The 17,190-nt window shown below is 38.9% G+C and overlaps 1 protein-coding gene across 1 annotated transcript in view; it reads right to left on the reverse strand.

Annotated features, from left to right (window-relative positions):
* Positions 1 to 203: 203 nt before the first annotated feature.
* The window catches only part of KCNMB4 (potassium calcium-activated channel subfamily M regulatory beta subunit 4), a 60,274-nt gene continuing 43,287 nt past the window's right edge, over positions 204 to 17,190 (reverse strand). The window contains exon 3 of the mRNA XM_035002138.1: positions 204 to 731. Coding sequence (XP_034858029.1) covers positions 563 to 731 — 169 coding nt within the window. The 3' untranslated portion in view covers positions 204 to 562. The remainder of the gene's footprint in view (positions 732 to 17,190) is intronic.

The following is a 17,190-nucleotide window of genomic DNA, read 5'->3' on the forward strand; positions in this document are numbered from 1 at the left end:
CAATGTACTTTTCATTTTTCAAGCAGAAGTCAAAAGGTAGTCTTTAACAATGGAAAGTGGGGATCATATTGTGAGGTCAAGACTTGTGCAGGGGTCCTTATCTCTAAGTACAAGTTTAATCTAGCAGAATCAAATGAAACCCACGAGACCCTTTTTTAAAACCCTGGTGTTCTAAGCATAAAAAAGGAAATAGAAAAAAAAAACACGGACCACTCTATTTTAATATTTTTAAGTAGCATAAATCATAATGGTTTGTATACTACACTGTACAATTATATACTGTTACTTTCCAAAGAAAATTGACTTCTTATAGGGTTTTCTGAAATGGTTACTCCATAAGGTTAAGAGCTTGACCCCTTAGCCATCGCTACGACACATGGCATACAATCTGTGAGGTTCCGAGTCTTCCAGTTGTGCCTGTTTCTGCTGCCATTGAGGCAGGAGCCTCTCGGAGACCTCGCATAGCCCCTTCCATCTCCTGTGCCAGGAAATGGGCTCTGCAGGGAGATGTGTGCCGTTGGGTGCAGCTTCTGTGCTTTGCTTTCCACGAGCCTTCTCCCCTTTAAGAGAACTTGCGCTTCTTCATGGCTTCTGCTTTGACTGCCAGGCTCTTGGCACAGATGGTCAGGACCACAATGAGAACGCCCACCACAAATGTCACCAGGGGCCAGAGGAAGCAATGCAGGAGGACAATCTCATCATGCGTGCGATGCAGGAGCACATCGTCTGGTCTGCAAGACAGTGGAGAACAGGAAAGAAAGAAAGAGGGGTCAACTGCCTTGGCATGGCATAACTGCAACCTGGAGCCCAACTTGCTTTCTAGCCCAAAGGGGATAATCATCACTGAAAGTGAAGACCTCGCTCTGGCTATAAATACTGTATTTTGAGGTTCAAATCATGACAAAAAGTCATGAATCAAGCAATGGGTGCAAATTCGCATGTTATTTATAAGATAATTTACATGTTGCGAAATGTCAAAAGTGTAGCAAGCTTTTACATTATTATTTTCCTCCATTCTAAGTTGTTGAACATATTCCATTTTCTCACTCACTCTTTAATGTCTGCTGGTCAAGTGGCATGAATTAGTTACTCGTGGGCTGATAGTCTCAAACCCAAACCAGACCTTAGTATTTAGGTGGAACCCAAATGAGCTTAATTCACTAAAGTAGTCAGTTTAAGTCACTGTTTGAATTTAATCAAAAAGATCTATGGTGTAGCCTTCAGGTCAATTCAGCTCCATTCTGTGAAAATTTTTATTAATGAACAGACAAATGAATGATTAGATTTAATGCATTTTTTTCTATGCTTCTGGGGGGGAGGATTAGCCCTCATTTTAAACCCACTGACCACTTTCTTGATAAATTTTGCAAAGTCTTAGCAATATATTTCTATCTTATCAATGCAGAGCTCTATTTTCAATTCCAGCACTGGTCTCATTCTCAAGAAGTGAAGATGAGATGCGTTCCCCAAGCCATGATCTCTCATCTTGGGCCATTAGAGAGAGAGCCTGGGAATTCAGCCTTCATACAAGAGGTTTACATTTTGCAAGATATTTCCATTTCATCCCCAGGAAGGTTTGTTCTATTATACTAGAGTGGCAGTGCTTCCTCCAGGCAAGGAAGAAGATGATGTAGAATAATTAGTCCAATTGCCCTCGAGAACATCAGAAGCTTTAGAATACAAGGGCAGTGCATTTAACAAAGAAATGCATTCCCGAGCAGGTCTCACTATTCATCACTGTCATAATGCAAGACTTATTCTTCCAGAAGACTGACAAAGAACGTTGGGTATTTCTCTTCTACTTATAATGCAGCCATCATGCGAACTAACAAAAACAGTTTTGCAGATTAGCTTTGAAATGACAAAATCCTTGCCTTTGTGTGTGCATCATTTCAGATTTTGCACATATTTTATTGATATTTTATTTCATATTATTTCAATTAAAATTTGTAAAATGAATGCAGAGCTATTGCAACAATTAAGCAAAAAACATTCCAGCTTGCAGAAGTTAGTCTTTTTTCTGAATTCCTGTAGCAACACATTGTCTTCAAGACTTGTGCTATCATTCGTGATATATATTAATGCGGTATCATTTTCTCCTGTAAGGTCCTTGACTTTGTCACTGCCTATTATTCTATACATAGATGATGCTAAATAACCACTTGCTCTTGATGATGGGAAACTGTCTCTATTGCAGCATGTTATCCACGCAAAATTTTAAGAAACTTCAAGCCTTGATTTTAAGAAAGTAGAGCCTCTGGGTGTTATATGCAAACAATGAATCATGGAACACTACATCAAAAACTAATGATGTAATGTATGGTGACTAACATTAACATAATAAAATAAAATTTAAAAAAAAAAGAAAGAAAGTACAGGCCTAGGTCCAAATATAGTCAGGGCACAATACAGCTGAAGTCATATTTTATAGTCTTTGAAATCCCAACCTCCAGCACTGCCACAGTTCTTTCTCCAGCTAGGAGAACTCACAACCGTCAGCCTCTACCCAAGTGTGCAAAGGAAAGTAAAAGCTTTCTTGGTTTCAGATCTCACATTTAGGTCTTTAATCCATTTTGAGTTTATTTTTGTGTATGGTGTAAGAAACTGGTCCAGTTTCATTCTTTTGCATGTAGTGTCCAGGTTTCCCAGCACCATTTAGTGAAGAGACTTCTTCTCATTGGATATTCTTGCCTCCTTTGTCATAGATTAATTGACCATATAATCATGGGCTTATTTCTGGACTCTATTCTCTTCCATTGACCTGCGTGTTTATTTTTGTGCCAGTACCATACGGTTTTGATTGGTATAGCTTTGTATATAGTACATCTTGAAATCTAGAATTGTGATACTTTCAGCTTTATTCTGGATTTCTCAAGATTGCTTTGACTACATCAAAATAAAAAGCTTTTGTAAAGTGAAGGAAGCCATCAACAAATCAAAAAAGCAAAATACTGAATGGGAGAAGATATTTTCAAATGGCATATCCAATAGGGGATTAATATCCAAAACATATAAAGAACTTATATAACTCAACACCTAAATAAATAAATAAATAAATAAATAAATAACCTATTTAAAAAATGGGCAGAAGATCCAAACAGACATTTTTCTAAAAAAGAAATATACATGGCCAACAGACACATGAACAGATGCTCAATGTTACTAATCAACAGGGAAATGCAATCAAAACCACAGTGAGATATCACCTTACGCTTGTCAGAATAGCTAAAATCAAAGACAAGGAATAACAAGCATTGGCAACGATGTGGAGAAAAAGGAACCCTTGTTCACTGTTGGTAGGAATGTAAATTGGTGCAGCCATTGTGGAAAATAGTATGGAGGTTACTCAAAAAATTAAAAAATGGAAATATCATATGATCCAATATGTGTATTTACCCAATGAAAAAGAAAACACTAATTCAAAAAGATATATACACCTCTATGTTTACTGCAGCATTATTTATAATAGCCAAGATATGGAAGCAACCTAAGTGTCCATCAATAGACAAATGGATAAGGAAGATATGGTATAGATATATACTATTATACAGCCATAAAAAATATGAGATCTTACCACTTGTAACAACGTGGATGGGTTTTATGCTAAGTGAAATAAGTGAGACAAAGACAAGTACTATACGATTTCACTTATATGTGGAATCTATAAAACAAAACAAAAGCGTAAACAAAAAGCAAAATCAGGCCTATAAACACAGAAAACAAACTGATGCTTGCCAGAGGGGAAGGGTGGGGGAGGATGAGCAAAATGGGGAAAGGGGAGTAGGAGGAACAGGCTTCCAGTTAGGGAATGAATAGGGCATGGGAATGAACGGCACAGCACAGGGAATATGGTCAATGGTATTGTAATAGCGCTCTGGGGACAGACGGGAGCCACACTTGTGGGGACCAGAGCATCATGTATAGAGTGTTGAATCACTATGCTGTACACCTGAAACTAATTTAACAGCGTGTGTCAGCTATATTCAAATAAAAAAATTTTAAAAACGGTAGTATTACTGATTTTTTTTTTTTAAGTTGTCTTGGGATGGCCTTCCTCCCTCCCTTCCTTCCAACCCTCCCCTCTTCTCCCCTTCTTTCTTAAGGGTGAGGGTGCACAATAATGTGAATGTACTTAATACCACAGAACTGGACACTTACAAATGGTTAAAATGGTAAAAAAAAAAAAGGGGGGGGGACAACTTCTATTTTTAACACTATTTTAATTAATTTGCATGTAATTTCCATAAATGTTTTGCAGTTAATTTTCTAGTAAAATGCTTCAGTGAGTATCCTCTTTTGTGTTCCTTCTCTAGTGTTGATATTGAATCCTTTACCACAGTATCATACAATTGAGTCAGGAAAATAGCCATGGATGAGGGCGGTTGGAACCAGTACACATATTCTCTGAAACATTAAAAAAGGAAAGAAGAAGTGAAAATGACTGAAAATGCTGGACCCAGGTATTTGTTTTATTTAGAAACTTCATGGCATTCCACCTGCTTTAAGAGCCCTTGAGGCAAAATTTTATTTTAATATTTCAAATGACAAAACATGATTCACTTGAGATAGCTATGTTGAATTTGCAATAGCTTCAAAAGCATTTTTTGAGGCAGAAATATTATATAAAAATGTTCACATTTCTTTCAAAATAATTAATGTCCGTTTCCAATTCATACAGTTCTAAGATGCCCCACTGTATCCTTCAACGGGAAGGAAGGGTAGCAGAATATGCCCCTTTGGATAAGGATTATTTTGAGCTGAAGGCAACTGAGAAGAAGCAGATATAAGAAAGCTCTTTGGGGCGCCTGGGCGGCTCAGTCAGTTAAGCGGCTGACTCTTGCTTTGGGCTCAGGTCATGATCTCAGGGTCCTAAAATAGAGCCCTGCATTGGGCTCCATGCTCAGGGGGAGTCTGCTTGTCACCCTCTCTCTGCCCCTCCTCCCACTGGCACTCTCTCTCTCAAATAAATAACTTTTTTAAAAAAGGAAGAAAAGCTCTCTGCCCTCCTATTTGCCTAAAAGTGGGACATAAATTTTTTAAGGTGTCCCTCTTCCTCTCTCTTTCAGGAAGGACAAAAGTTAATCATTGGAGACAATTCTGGACCTTTATCAGTCCAGAAATGGCATGAGATAAACTATATAACAAACTTTCCTAACTAGCCCTTACCTTCAGTTATTTCCCACCATATGTTTACCTTCCTACAATTTGTTGCCCTAGAAACTCAAAGTCCTTTTCCTTTGTCTTGTCATTTCTCTAGAAATGTATTGCTTTTCCTTAAAGGTGCTTTGTAAGCTCAGTTCTAATCACCTCTCTGAGTTTCGCATCACTGAGAGCTTCCACATGGACACAAGATGCACTTGCTAATAAACGTCTGTTTTTCTCCTGTTAATCTGTCTTGTCAGTCTAATTTACAGAGCCCCAGCCCATGAATTAGCCCAGCCTAGGAAGGTTTTTCCTCCCCTATAGGATTTCTCTGCACAGGAATGCTTCAGTTCATTGTTCAGTTAATAGGATTTACTGAGATTATCTCTAAATTGATCCTTGTGACACAAAGTCTGGTTCATTCAAATTGGGACTTTAGTGTCTTAATTTAAAGCACTCCCCTACCTCAGTTTCCTCCAATTTGATCAGGCAGCTCTGTGTTTAGAATTCACTTTTCCATAATTCTATAATGGTAGGACTAAAGGGGAACTTCAAAAAAAAAAAATCACTATTTTCAGCGTGCTTGGATGGCTCAGTTGGTTAAGCACCTGACTCTTGATTTCAGCTCAGGTCTTGATCTCAGGGACATGAGATCAAGCCCTGTGTTGGGCTCCACACTGAGCATGAAGGCTGCTGAAGATTCTCTCTCCCTCTCCCTTTGCCCCTCCCCGCCTCTCTAAAAAAAATTACTATTTTCAGTATTTGGCAAACTGGATAAATGGCCTGATGAGATCTGAATATGATGTAGTGTAATCAGGATGGTGATGAGGATGTAGGCAATATACAAAAAAGAGGGTGATTACTCTGTATCTGAGGACTTCAAAAAAGTAAGCAAAGGATTTATTTTGGGATATGTAGAAACACTAATGGAAAGCACTTTTAAATCCTGAGAGGGGGTGGGTACAAGAGTCATAGAACAACAGAAAGTGCTACGAGTACCCTTAGAAATACTTTCCTAAGGGTTGGCCCTACCCTGAGTCGAGCCTTGAAAGTATATTATAGGTATATTATTAAATAGTTAGCATTTATTAAGTCCTTACTACCCTCCAGGTGCTCTGGTAGGGCATTTAATCTCACTTGATCCTTAAAATAACCCTATGATGGAAAGATTTTTTTTTTTTTAAAGATTTTATTTATTTATTTGAGACAGAGAGAGCACATGAGAGGGGGGAGGGTCAGAGGCAGAAGCAGGCACCCTGCCGAGCAGGGAGCCCGATGCGGGACTCGATCCAGGGACTCCAGGATCATGACCTGAGCCGAAGGCAGTCGCTTAACCAACTGAGCCACCCAGGCGCCCGATGGAAAGATTTTTAATTGCCATTTTACAATCAAAGAAATACGAGTTTACTCAAGATTACACAACATAAAATAGTAACACAGTGTCTCGAAACCCTATTTATACGACTTTTAAACCTGTACTATTTGCCCCCTCGGCCAGCTTTTCTCAAATCTGAACCACCTCTGGTGTTTGCTGAAATGCAACTTCCTGAATTTCAAGTCCTGGTTGATTGCATCAGAATATGAGGTTGTGGGATCCAGACATCTGCATTTTTGAGAAGCTCCTGGGTGATTCCAATACATAATCAAGTTCAGGAAGCACTGTGTAAAGCTCTAATAGTTAAAAAAAAATTAGAGTGAAACATAAAAAGCTACTTAGCTGGCTATTTCTGAAACGGTCTAATTAAGTCTTATGTCCAGTTTATTTTCTTGGCCTCCACATACTTTTGGGCAGCAGGTGCAATGCATGAAGGTGTCCTGGGATAAGACAGGAGGAGAGAAGGAGACCTAGTTGTACCAGATAAAAAAAGATAAAGATTTGGTGTATATCATCCTAAATATAAAAAATACATTCCCTTTGACTTTGTCTCACCAAATGAGATTTCTTCCATCTCTCAATACCTGTTCTGTTGGCTGACAGGGAGAGAAAATGGTGACCTCTTTTTTTAAAGGGCTGGAAAATTTTTTAAACTTACCTCAAAGTTCATGTAAAAATCTGAACTGCATAATAAATTACTGGTATCCCGTGATGGTAACTGTACCAATGAAGAGAAAAGATGACCTACTTCCAAGTACTTTCTCCATGAGATCCTATAGAAAGTAGAAATCTTTTTTTTTTAAGATTTATTTATTTTATTTTATTTTATTTTAAGATTTTATTTATTTATTTGAGAGAGAGAGAGAGAGCACAAGAGGGGGGAGCGGGAGAGGGAGAAGCAGGCTCCCTGCCAAGCAGGGAGCCCGATGCGGGACTCGATCCAGGGACTCCAGGATCATGACCTGAGCCGAAGGCAGTCGCTTAACCAACTGAGCCACCCAGGCGCCCAGGATTTATTTATTTTAGAGAGAGAGAGCACACACGCAAGAGTGTGTGCATGAGTGGGGGGAGGGGCAAAGGGGGAGGAAGAGAAGCAGACTCCCCACTGAGCATGGAGCCCCACGCAGGGCTGGATCTCACAACCCTGAGACCATGACCTGAGCCAAAATCAAGAGTCAGCCACTTAACCGGCTGAGCCACCCATGCGCCCCAAAAGTGGAAATCTTTTTAGATTTATTATCACAAGAACTTTTTGCTTATCTGAGCAGAGAACTTTCCTTTTCATATACGCTGCTAGAAAGTTCAAATTTTGGCTTGCCATAACAAGATTATGCAACTTTTTTGTGCCAGCCAGACCCCTCATGCTTTGTCTTATTTTCTGCATGTTTTTAATTTAATTTATCTTGCTAAATTCTATTAATCTTTAGAGCACTCCTTAAACCCTTCTTAGAGTAGGTACATATCAATTACCTACTTTTACATATCAGGTATTCAATAAACCTTGGAAAACTTTTTTAGCTGTCAGCTTTATCCATATCTCTATGAGAAAGAATATACTACATCATTACAGGACTTTGCACATGTGTATTTTGTGTAAATCTTAAAGTCTACAAATGCTTCATCATATCTCAATCATAACACAGTTCTGCAGGCATAACATCAGTCCAACGTGCCAGGCCTTTGGTAGAGTAGCATAGTCAAATGACATTTAAAAATGTAATGATTTCATCCTCCAAATCTTTTGAATAGGTCCTCTCTATTCCTGCTCTAAACCTTTTTTATTATTTATAACATGACCTACTTTTAAAAAGAATCTTAAATAGATAACAATAAAAACAAAAGACTTAAGTAAAATAAAACTCTTAAACTGACAGTAAAGAGTAAATACAGTGTAATTAGGATGAGAAAAAAAAAAAATAGAAGTCCAAACTAAGAAGAGCTCCTGCCTTAAGCATAAGTGGAACTTACCTCTGAGCGTCCCAGTGCCCAAGGGAAAAAGGACAGATACGAGTTATACAGCTGCCATTATATAAAAAAGAGAAGCATGCCAATTCATCAGAACAAACTTTTTGCTAGGGCTATACTTAATAAATGAGATGGTGTGTACTTTTACATAAAGTAATTTGTGTAACACATTTGAAAGGCTAAGAGCAGCTTTACAAAGCTGGCTAATGAAATCATGTGAGGAGTTTTTATAATACTAATTCCAAAGTCTCAGATCTACTGAATCAGACTGAGGTGTTTTTTTTTTTTTTTTTAAGATTTTTAAGATATATATTCTCAAATATATATATATTTGAGAGAGAGAGAAAAAACAAGTGGGGGTGGGTGAGCGGGGAGGAGCAGAGGTAAAGGGACAAGCTGACTTCCCGCTGAGCGAGGAACCCGACCTGGAGCTGGACTCCAGGACCCTGAGATCATGACCTGCGCCAAAATCAAAAGTCGGCTGCTTAACCAACTAAGCCACCGAGGTGCCCCCAGACTGAGGTTTTAAACAGCTTTCCAGGTGATGTCAATAATTACTCACATCTGGGAATTACTGACCTTAATGCTTCTTAAAATATCAAGTGTATCAGCTTGGATTTTAACAGTAAGGGAAGAGCCAATCGTTCAAGACTGAAATCACTGACAAGCATTCTATGTTACTCACTGAAAGGAGAGTCTATGGTGAGGTTAGATTCCTGACACAGAAGTGACAAAATGGTATTTTTATAATGAAAACCAAAAACCCGACATGTATTCATTCCCAGATAATTTTGTCTACTTGGAGCCAGGTTTCAGACAGCCTGTGAAGGTTTTCTCTGAAGTGTCAAATGTATCAACAGATATTTAATTGAAGTACCACACGTAAGATGAGACTATGACATAGAAGGTTTTCAGGCAGGAACTGCTGACCACTGACTTCTAAACTAGGAAAACGTTGATGTGGGTATCATTAAATGTTTTAATTTTTAGCACGACTCTGTGCTATGCGCTTTCTAGAAGGGGACCGAATTATGACTTGATCGATTGATTGATGATTTTTTAAAAGATTTCAAAAGATTTTTTTTTTTCTACCAAAAGGCATTGAAGGTTAGCTATTAAAAACACTGAATTTGGTTTTGGCATAAAGCTGTCCTTATTGAGAGTAATTAGCCAATGTGTTTAGTTGCTGTTTGAAGCACTTTTAAAACCCTGGCAAGAGAAAAGTATGCTTGTCTTCTTGTATGACCAAAGGAAGGCACTCGAACAGCTAATCTGAAAGCTGTATCCAGTTATGCTATAAGTTACAGTGGGAATACAGAGATCAGAACATAGAGATCCTTTGCAGTATTCTCTGTGATGATTTGTTCTATCATGAGACCATCTTTGCCCACTCAATTTCAGCAATGATATTGTGATAAGGGCTTTTAAAAGCTTACAAAGTATTCTATCAACACCATAACTTTGCCTCAAGATGGTTCCCAACTATGGGTGAATGGCTGCTTACAGATCTATAAATGTTATACCCTTACATTTTCTTAACTATTTTCTCCAATTAGGTGAACTTAGAGTCGTAATACTTAATTGTATAAGAGTTGTTCCTCAAGCTTGCCTATTCTTCCTGGAGGAAATTAAATCAAGGCTCAGACCTGCAGTTTCTAGACAGAAAAATTTGCATTTGGCTTTGGCTTTGACAGCAAATTGGCAGGTGTGTTATTTTGGAGCAATTGAGGGTTGAATTAATTATAAATATGAAGTCCACCTGACGGTAAGTCCTAAGTAGCCTTGCAAGTGTAGGGCAGTGATTCAGAACATGACCTTGAGTTAGACAAACCTGGGTTTAAATGTGGGATTTACAACTTGCTAACTGCATGATTTTAGGAAAAATACTTCATCCAAAAAGAAAAAAAAAAGAATAATACTTAATCCCTTCAGCTGTTAATTTTTTCATCTATAAAGTGGTGATAATAATATCTACCTGACAGGGCGTCCCTGAGGAGTCAATGAGATAATGTATGTGGAGGGTTTAGGCAGATGACTGCTTAATAGTGAGTATTTAATAATTCAGTAAGGGGTGGTAATAATGATTATCATTACAAATTTGGGGCTCACAACTCAGAAGATGATTTTAAAATGTTGGCAGTGACGTATCATTTGTAAATAGCTTCTACCATCTAAGACTGTCTGGCTGAAGTCACAAGAAATCCCTTTGATCAAATTATAATTTCTTTTGGTACAGATGTCTTCATTCCCCCTCAGCTGCCTGTACCCTCTGTAGTCAGCCTTCCAGTCCTATAAGGGTAGGCTTAAAGGTGGCAACATTATGAAACAGAATAGGTTTAATAAGCAAATGATTCCTTTCAATTCTAATATGTGCATCAAGAAAAAAATTCAGTAATAATCAATCTCTTGATTAGCAATACAAATAGAAGTTACCCCCTAAATCTATCCCCCAAGCCATCATTTAACAACATTAAATTACTCTGGTGGTTGGGGTTGGCAAATGTTTTCTGGCTGATTAAGATGTTTGTCTTTAACAGGTGCAGCCCAGACAAGGAATTGTCTCAATCCAGGTATCGTAAAGCAGAGGCTCCGGGAAACCACTGTGGCCCTGAGCTCCCAGAGGAACAACTTCCTTTAGTTTTAGTTACACTGTGCGGTAATTATGTTTTATGAATGTCTTTTTCCCAACCTGACTCTAAGAACCCTGAGGTCAGGAATGTATTAGGGATAATCCCTGCCTGAGAGGGTATCTCCTGAGTTCTCAGAAAGAAAGAGGGGTCATTGTCAAGACCTGCAAACCAAGAAAATGCTTATGACTTTTTGTCTTAAAAGAAAAAAAAAAGGGACTGCCTGGGTGGCTCAGTCGGTTAAGCGTCTTCCTTCGGCTCAGGTCATGATCCCAGGGTCCTGGGATCAAGCCCCACATTGAGCTCCTTGCTCAGCAGGGAGCCTGCTTCTATCACCCCATGTTTGTGCACCTGCTTGCTCCCTCCATCCCTCTCTCCACCCCCCTCACAAATAAAACAATTAAAAAAAAAAAAAAAGCAAACCAATGAATCCATCTTATTCTGAAGGAGCTTGGTAGAAAAAGGTCTTATTAATTATAAATCCTCTGTTTTTCTCCCATTGGAAAAAAAAATGGGAAGAAAATTTTTAAGCTATATAGATATTCTTTGAGATTAGATCTAAGAAACAGCATTAAATTTATATTAAATCCCTTTCCTCCTCTACCAGCCTCCGCAGCCTGCGTCAGTGACAGAGAATGCTGGAGAGCATGACTTTTGGTTGGCTGATTTCATCAGAGAAGTGAAGGATTTTGTAAACTAGATGACAGTTTTGGTCCAGCAATTCCTATGAGCTTTTCTTAAGAAAAGTTATTACTGTTCTTCAGGGTGGTCTGGTCTGCAGTGTCTCTGAGTTACCAGGTAGGTTATATTTTTCAAATAGGGCTACAAGTTTTTTCCGGCCAAACTGCATCTTTTCATAGGAATTTACCTATTTGTTTTTATTTTTGCCTATGGGTCTTGTGGAGTTTTTTTTGACTCCCCGCTCAGTGGGAGCAATTATCTTTCCGTGACTGTACTCTCCTTCTTTTTGGATGATTATTTACTAGTATCTATTAAAATTTTAGATGTGTATGACTTTTGACTCAGCAATTATACTTTGCTCTACTCGAAAATTTCACCTCTACCTCTTGTTTTCATTTTTCAGTTATCCTGCCAATAGATGTGGATGGACTACTATGGGAGCTGTTGTGAATATGTTTACTTGAACATGATCTTCACATGATAAATAACAGAAATCTGTGGTCCCCATGTCTTTGAGTATAAGCCCATATTGTGGTCCGACATTTTACGTGAAGTTTCTCTTTATAATAGGAGTTTTCCAAGAAACCTTCACCAGCTAAACAACTGCCATTATCTCAAGGAGAGAGAGAAGAGCCACCTAAAGAACAGAGCAAGGCTGGACTGGGAGTTCTTCAAGGAGATGAGGTTTTAAAGGGCATATAAAAGAGACGGGAGGGAGGGTGCAGAGCCAAGGATGAAGAAACAACAGTGACATGAACCCACAAGCACACAGCCAGGAAGGCAAAATCAGAACAAGGAGGCCAGGGAGAAATGCTGCAGACAACGGAAAGGGTGATGAAAGCTGTGTTTAAAGAAAGAATTAGAACAAAAACACAGGCTCCACTCTGAGGACAAATGACACGAGTTTTAACAGAGAGAACCTAGAACTAATCAAATCTCATTTTTCTCCTCTACTACATGGAGCAAAAATACTACTATATATGATTATTTAAAATATTATTAATTTTATTTTAATAATACATTTATTATTTAATAATTAAATTTAGTATTATTAAAATAAATTCTGACCCAAACCAGGACAGCTGAAACCCAGGACAGCAAGGAGACAGTAAGAGGTGACACTTCTGGGGCTCCTGCTGTTAAGCATCAGACTCTTGATTTCGGCTCAGGTTAGGATGTTGGGATCCTGAGATGGAGCCCCACATTGGACTCTGTCCTCAGCAGGGAGTCTGCTTGAGATTCTCTTTCTCCCTCCCCCTTTGCCCCTCCTCCCACTCACTCATGTGTGCTCTCTCTTTCTCTCTAAAAATTAATAAGTAAATCTTTAAAAAAAAGAGAGAGAGAGAGAGATGACACTTCTAAGAAACTTCCTCTGCTGCTACAGGGAAGCTCCAGGCAAGAGTGTTCCTACTTCAGGAGTGATTTTCCACCTTTCCTTTTCTCAGGAAAGAATATAGCTCTATGAAATTTTCATCACATCATCATTGCTTTCTCAATACAATGAGGTCCCCAGACAGAGACTCACACGTCCAACAGGGAGCTGTGGGTCCCCAGAGAGAACACTGGCTTTGGATTTTCATAAGACAGGCAGTGGGAGTTCTGACTCTCCACTGACTTTGGGCCAGTGACTTATCTCACCAAGCCTCAACTTCCTCATTTGTAAAATGTGAAATAAAACCCTTATTAGAGGTGGCGCCTGGGTGGCTCAGGCGTTAAGCGTCTGCCTTCAGCTTAGGCCACGATCCCAGCATCCTGGGATCGAGCCCCGCATCGGGCTCCCTGCTCAGTGGGAGGCGTGCTTCTCCCTCTCCCACTCCCCCACTCCCCCTGCTTGTGTTCCCTCTCTCGCTGTGTCTCTCTCTGTCAAATAAATAAATAAAATCTTTTTTAAAAAAAAACAAAAAACAAAAGTGGTTTTTTGGGGACCTACGACTTGCAACTGGCATCTGAAGTAGGGGACAGTTTTGTGGGACTGAGCCCCTGACCTGTGGGATCTGGCACTATCTACCAGGGGATAGCGTCAGAATTGAATTACATTATAGGACACCCAGCTGGTATTGTGGAGAATCGCTTAGTGTAGGGGTAAAAAACCCCACACAATCGGTGATGAGAAACGTCAGAAGTGAAAGTGTTCTATATGAAGGATAAAGATGCACAGCAGGAGACTGAACTGAGTTTTTTCATTACAGCCTCAAATCAAGTCCATACCCAAGTTTCCTAACTTTGGAAACTGAAACGAATTTGTCAACCCACAGAGCATAACAACACAGAGCCAGAATTTTTGGAAAATTTGTGGCATTTTCAAAGCTTAGAGTTGAAGGAAAGCTCACATTCACTGTAAACGTCAGTTACACTTAGACCTATCTATAAATTACTACCTGTATGTTTTCACTGCTGCTGTAACAAATTTAGTGGCTTAAATCAATGTAAATTTCTTCTCTTACAGTGCTGGAGGTCGGAAGTCTGAAATCTGATTCACTGGGCTAAAATGAAGGTGTTGGCACAGCTGTTCCTTCTGGATGCTCTAGGGGAGAATCTGTTTCCTTGCCTTTTCCAGCTTCCAGAAGTTTCCCACATTCTTTGGTTCATGACCCCTTCTCAGCATCACTCGCACCTCTTGCTTCCATAGCCACATCCACTACTACTCCTGTGACCTCCTACCTCCCTCTTACAGAGACCCTGTGATTACAGTTAGGGTGTAACTTTCCATATCAAGATCCTTTACTTAATCCCATCTGCAAAGTCCCTTTTACCATATATGGTAACATAAGGTAACAAGGTAAGGTAACACAAATCCATGGGGATTAGGATGCAGATACCTCTGGGAGCTAGTACTTAGACAACCGCACTACCAGAAACTGCTATCCTATATTATAAATAGTTCTTTACTAACACAGGTTTTCTACCCCTTGCCCTAATTAGTCATTGAGAATTAAAGCATCAACAGAAGCATCCAAAACAAAGCATAAGATGATAAAACTCCTGTCTATTATCCCAACCTGAGTTATAAAAAATACCAAGAGGTACAAACTTGCAGTTAGAAAATAAATAAGTCACTGGGATACAAAGCATAGCACAAGAAATATAGTCAATAATACTGTAATAGCAACAAATAGTAACCGTACTTACTGTGGTGAGCATTTCATACTATATATAATTGTTGAATCACTATGTTAGACACTGAAACTAATATTATATGACAACTACACTTCAATTAAAAATAAAAATAAATGCTAAAAAAACATTTACTTTTTTCATTCTTTGCCCATTTGCCCTTTTATTATGACAAAGGCATTTACATACAATACACACCTGCCCAAAGATATTAATAACACTTCTCTTTTCTTCTTCATCCACACCATCTTCCTTCCATTGTGCCTTTGCCTACTTAGAGCTCCACTATTTCCCTCACCACCTGCTGTTCCTAACCACATCATCGACGGAACTTTGAAAATTTTAATACAATACTTCACTGAAATCCTCAGTAAGGAATTGACACCTTATTTTCTAAAGATTTTTATTTATTTGAGAGAGAGAATGAGAGAGAGAGCACACGACGAGGGGGGGGGGTGCGGTCAGAGGGAGAAGCAGACTCCCTGCTGAGCAGGGAGCCCACTGCAGGACTCGATCCCGAGACCATGACCTGAGCCGAAGGCAGTCGTTTAACCAAATGAGCCACCCAGGGGCCCCGACACCCTACTTTTTATTGGATTTCCTTGTTGTCTTAGTAGCATATCTTTGCTATTTCCTTTTCAATTTTATTCCTTAGCCAGTATCCAAAGATTCTTGATTCTTCTTTACTCAGATCTTTCCGGAAACAATAAGTTACTAGTAATTCTCCGTATTAATTTTAACCACAATCCTAGGCTACATCATAAGTTTGACCTTCCTAAATTTTCTCTCCATTGACCATCCTTCAGAGCTTTTTTAAAAATTCTGAATTTAAAAACTGAGGTAGAATTTCCACATGTGGAAATAGAGGTAGTGAGTGTATAGTTTGATCATATCTTCATGTCATTTTAATACCATTGATTTCTGATCCTTGTACTTCTATTTTATAAAAACAGTTTTACAATTTCTATTCAATCCATTTTACTATTTAAAAACTCACACTGTGCCATACAATTATTTTTCTCATATTTGAAGATCAATAATGTATTATTAAATCAGATTTTATCAAGAAGTGGGGAAGTATAAGGATGGGCCATTGTGTTCCCAAAAGAAGTTTTTCAGAGCCCATTTTCCATCTCAAAAATACCTATTCCTGGAGAAACATCCTCAGAAAATGGAAATGTTGATTTATGATGTTAATGCTCAAAACACCCTTCTGTTTTTCAATTCCTTATTCAGAGGAACTATTTCTTAAATATCAATGATACACATTGTAACCCAGCATGTATGAGAATACGGTGATACAGAAGGGACTTCCTAAACAAACTAGGGCTGGAAGAGCCTAGAAACAACAGCACTAATTAAACCAGGACATCCCAATATTCCCCTCACTGATCAAAACAAAACAACAGGGCCTCTTATTCACTTTGTGAAGCCTATCCCAAAGTAGAGCGAGAAGCTCTCGTTATAGAAAAGGCTATACACACCAAAAGGATAATCAGTGAGCAAAGTAATTATGTGCTTTTTTTTTCTCAAAATCCTCAAAAACAAGGTAGAGGCTCCCCTTTGAAATGAAATTAGATGATACCTAAGGGCTTAAAAAGTTGAGCCAGTGTCTTGTATGTCCGTCTAATACCATGATCTGGAGATCCTAGTGCTCAAACCTACTCCAGTGTTTTGGAAAAAGGAAGTCATGGGTTGCATTTAGCATAGTCACTACCCATAGAAAAAGACTTCTGAAAGATCACTTTAACAACCACATTTTCTATCATTTCCCTAAGCTAAATCATGTTCTCAGCCCTTGCTCCATGCACAGAGGACACTGAAAACTAGCAGAGGATATAATCACAGATCACACACTTGCAACGTAGGTGTGAGAAACCGTTTCCAGGGAGAAATGACAAACATACTGATGACCCAAAATATGCATATGAGCAGGGATTCCATTGGGTGTTTATAAGGTTGGCAAGAGCTTCAGAGTTTGGTTCTCAAGGAAATAAGGCGGGTAAGGAATCCCCCCAAATGTCAACGTGTCTTCTTACCATCTGAACAATACTGGCACATTGTGTGCAGTTGAAATGTGGCATTTAAAAGGAGGTTGAGAAACATTTTCCCCATGATTTTTGACATAAAATCAAGATGGTGGGGCATTCCTTAACTAGTAAAATATCAGTAAGGACAGAGCAATGAGGGCTCATTCACCTACCCATGACTCAAATGCAAATACCCTCACAAAGAAGAGTGGTCTCAGTGGGTCTGCCTAATCCATAAAGCCTGGATATTTTTTTC

This window comes from Mirounga leonina, unplaced genomic scaffold, assembly GCF_011800145.1.
Source record: "Mirounga leonina isolate KUSES-001 unplaced genomic scaffold, KU_Mleo_1.0 Mir_126, whole genome shotgun sequence".
Taxonomy (NCBI): domain Eukaryota; kingdom Metazoa; phylum Chordata; class Mammalia; order Carnivora; family Phocidae; genus Mirounga; species Mirounga leonina.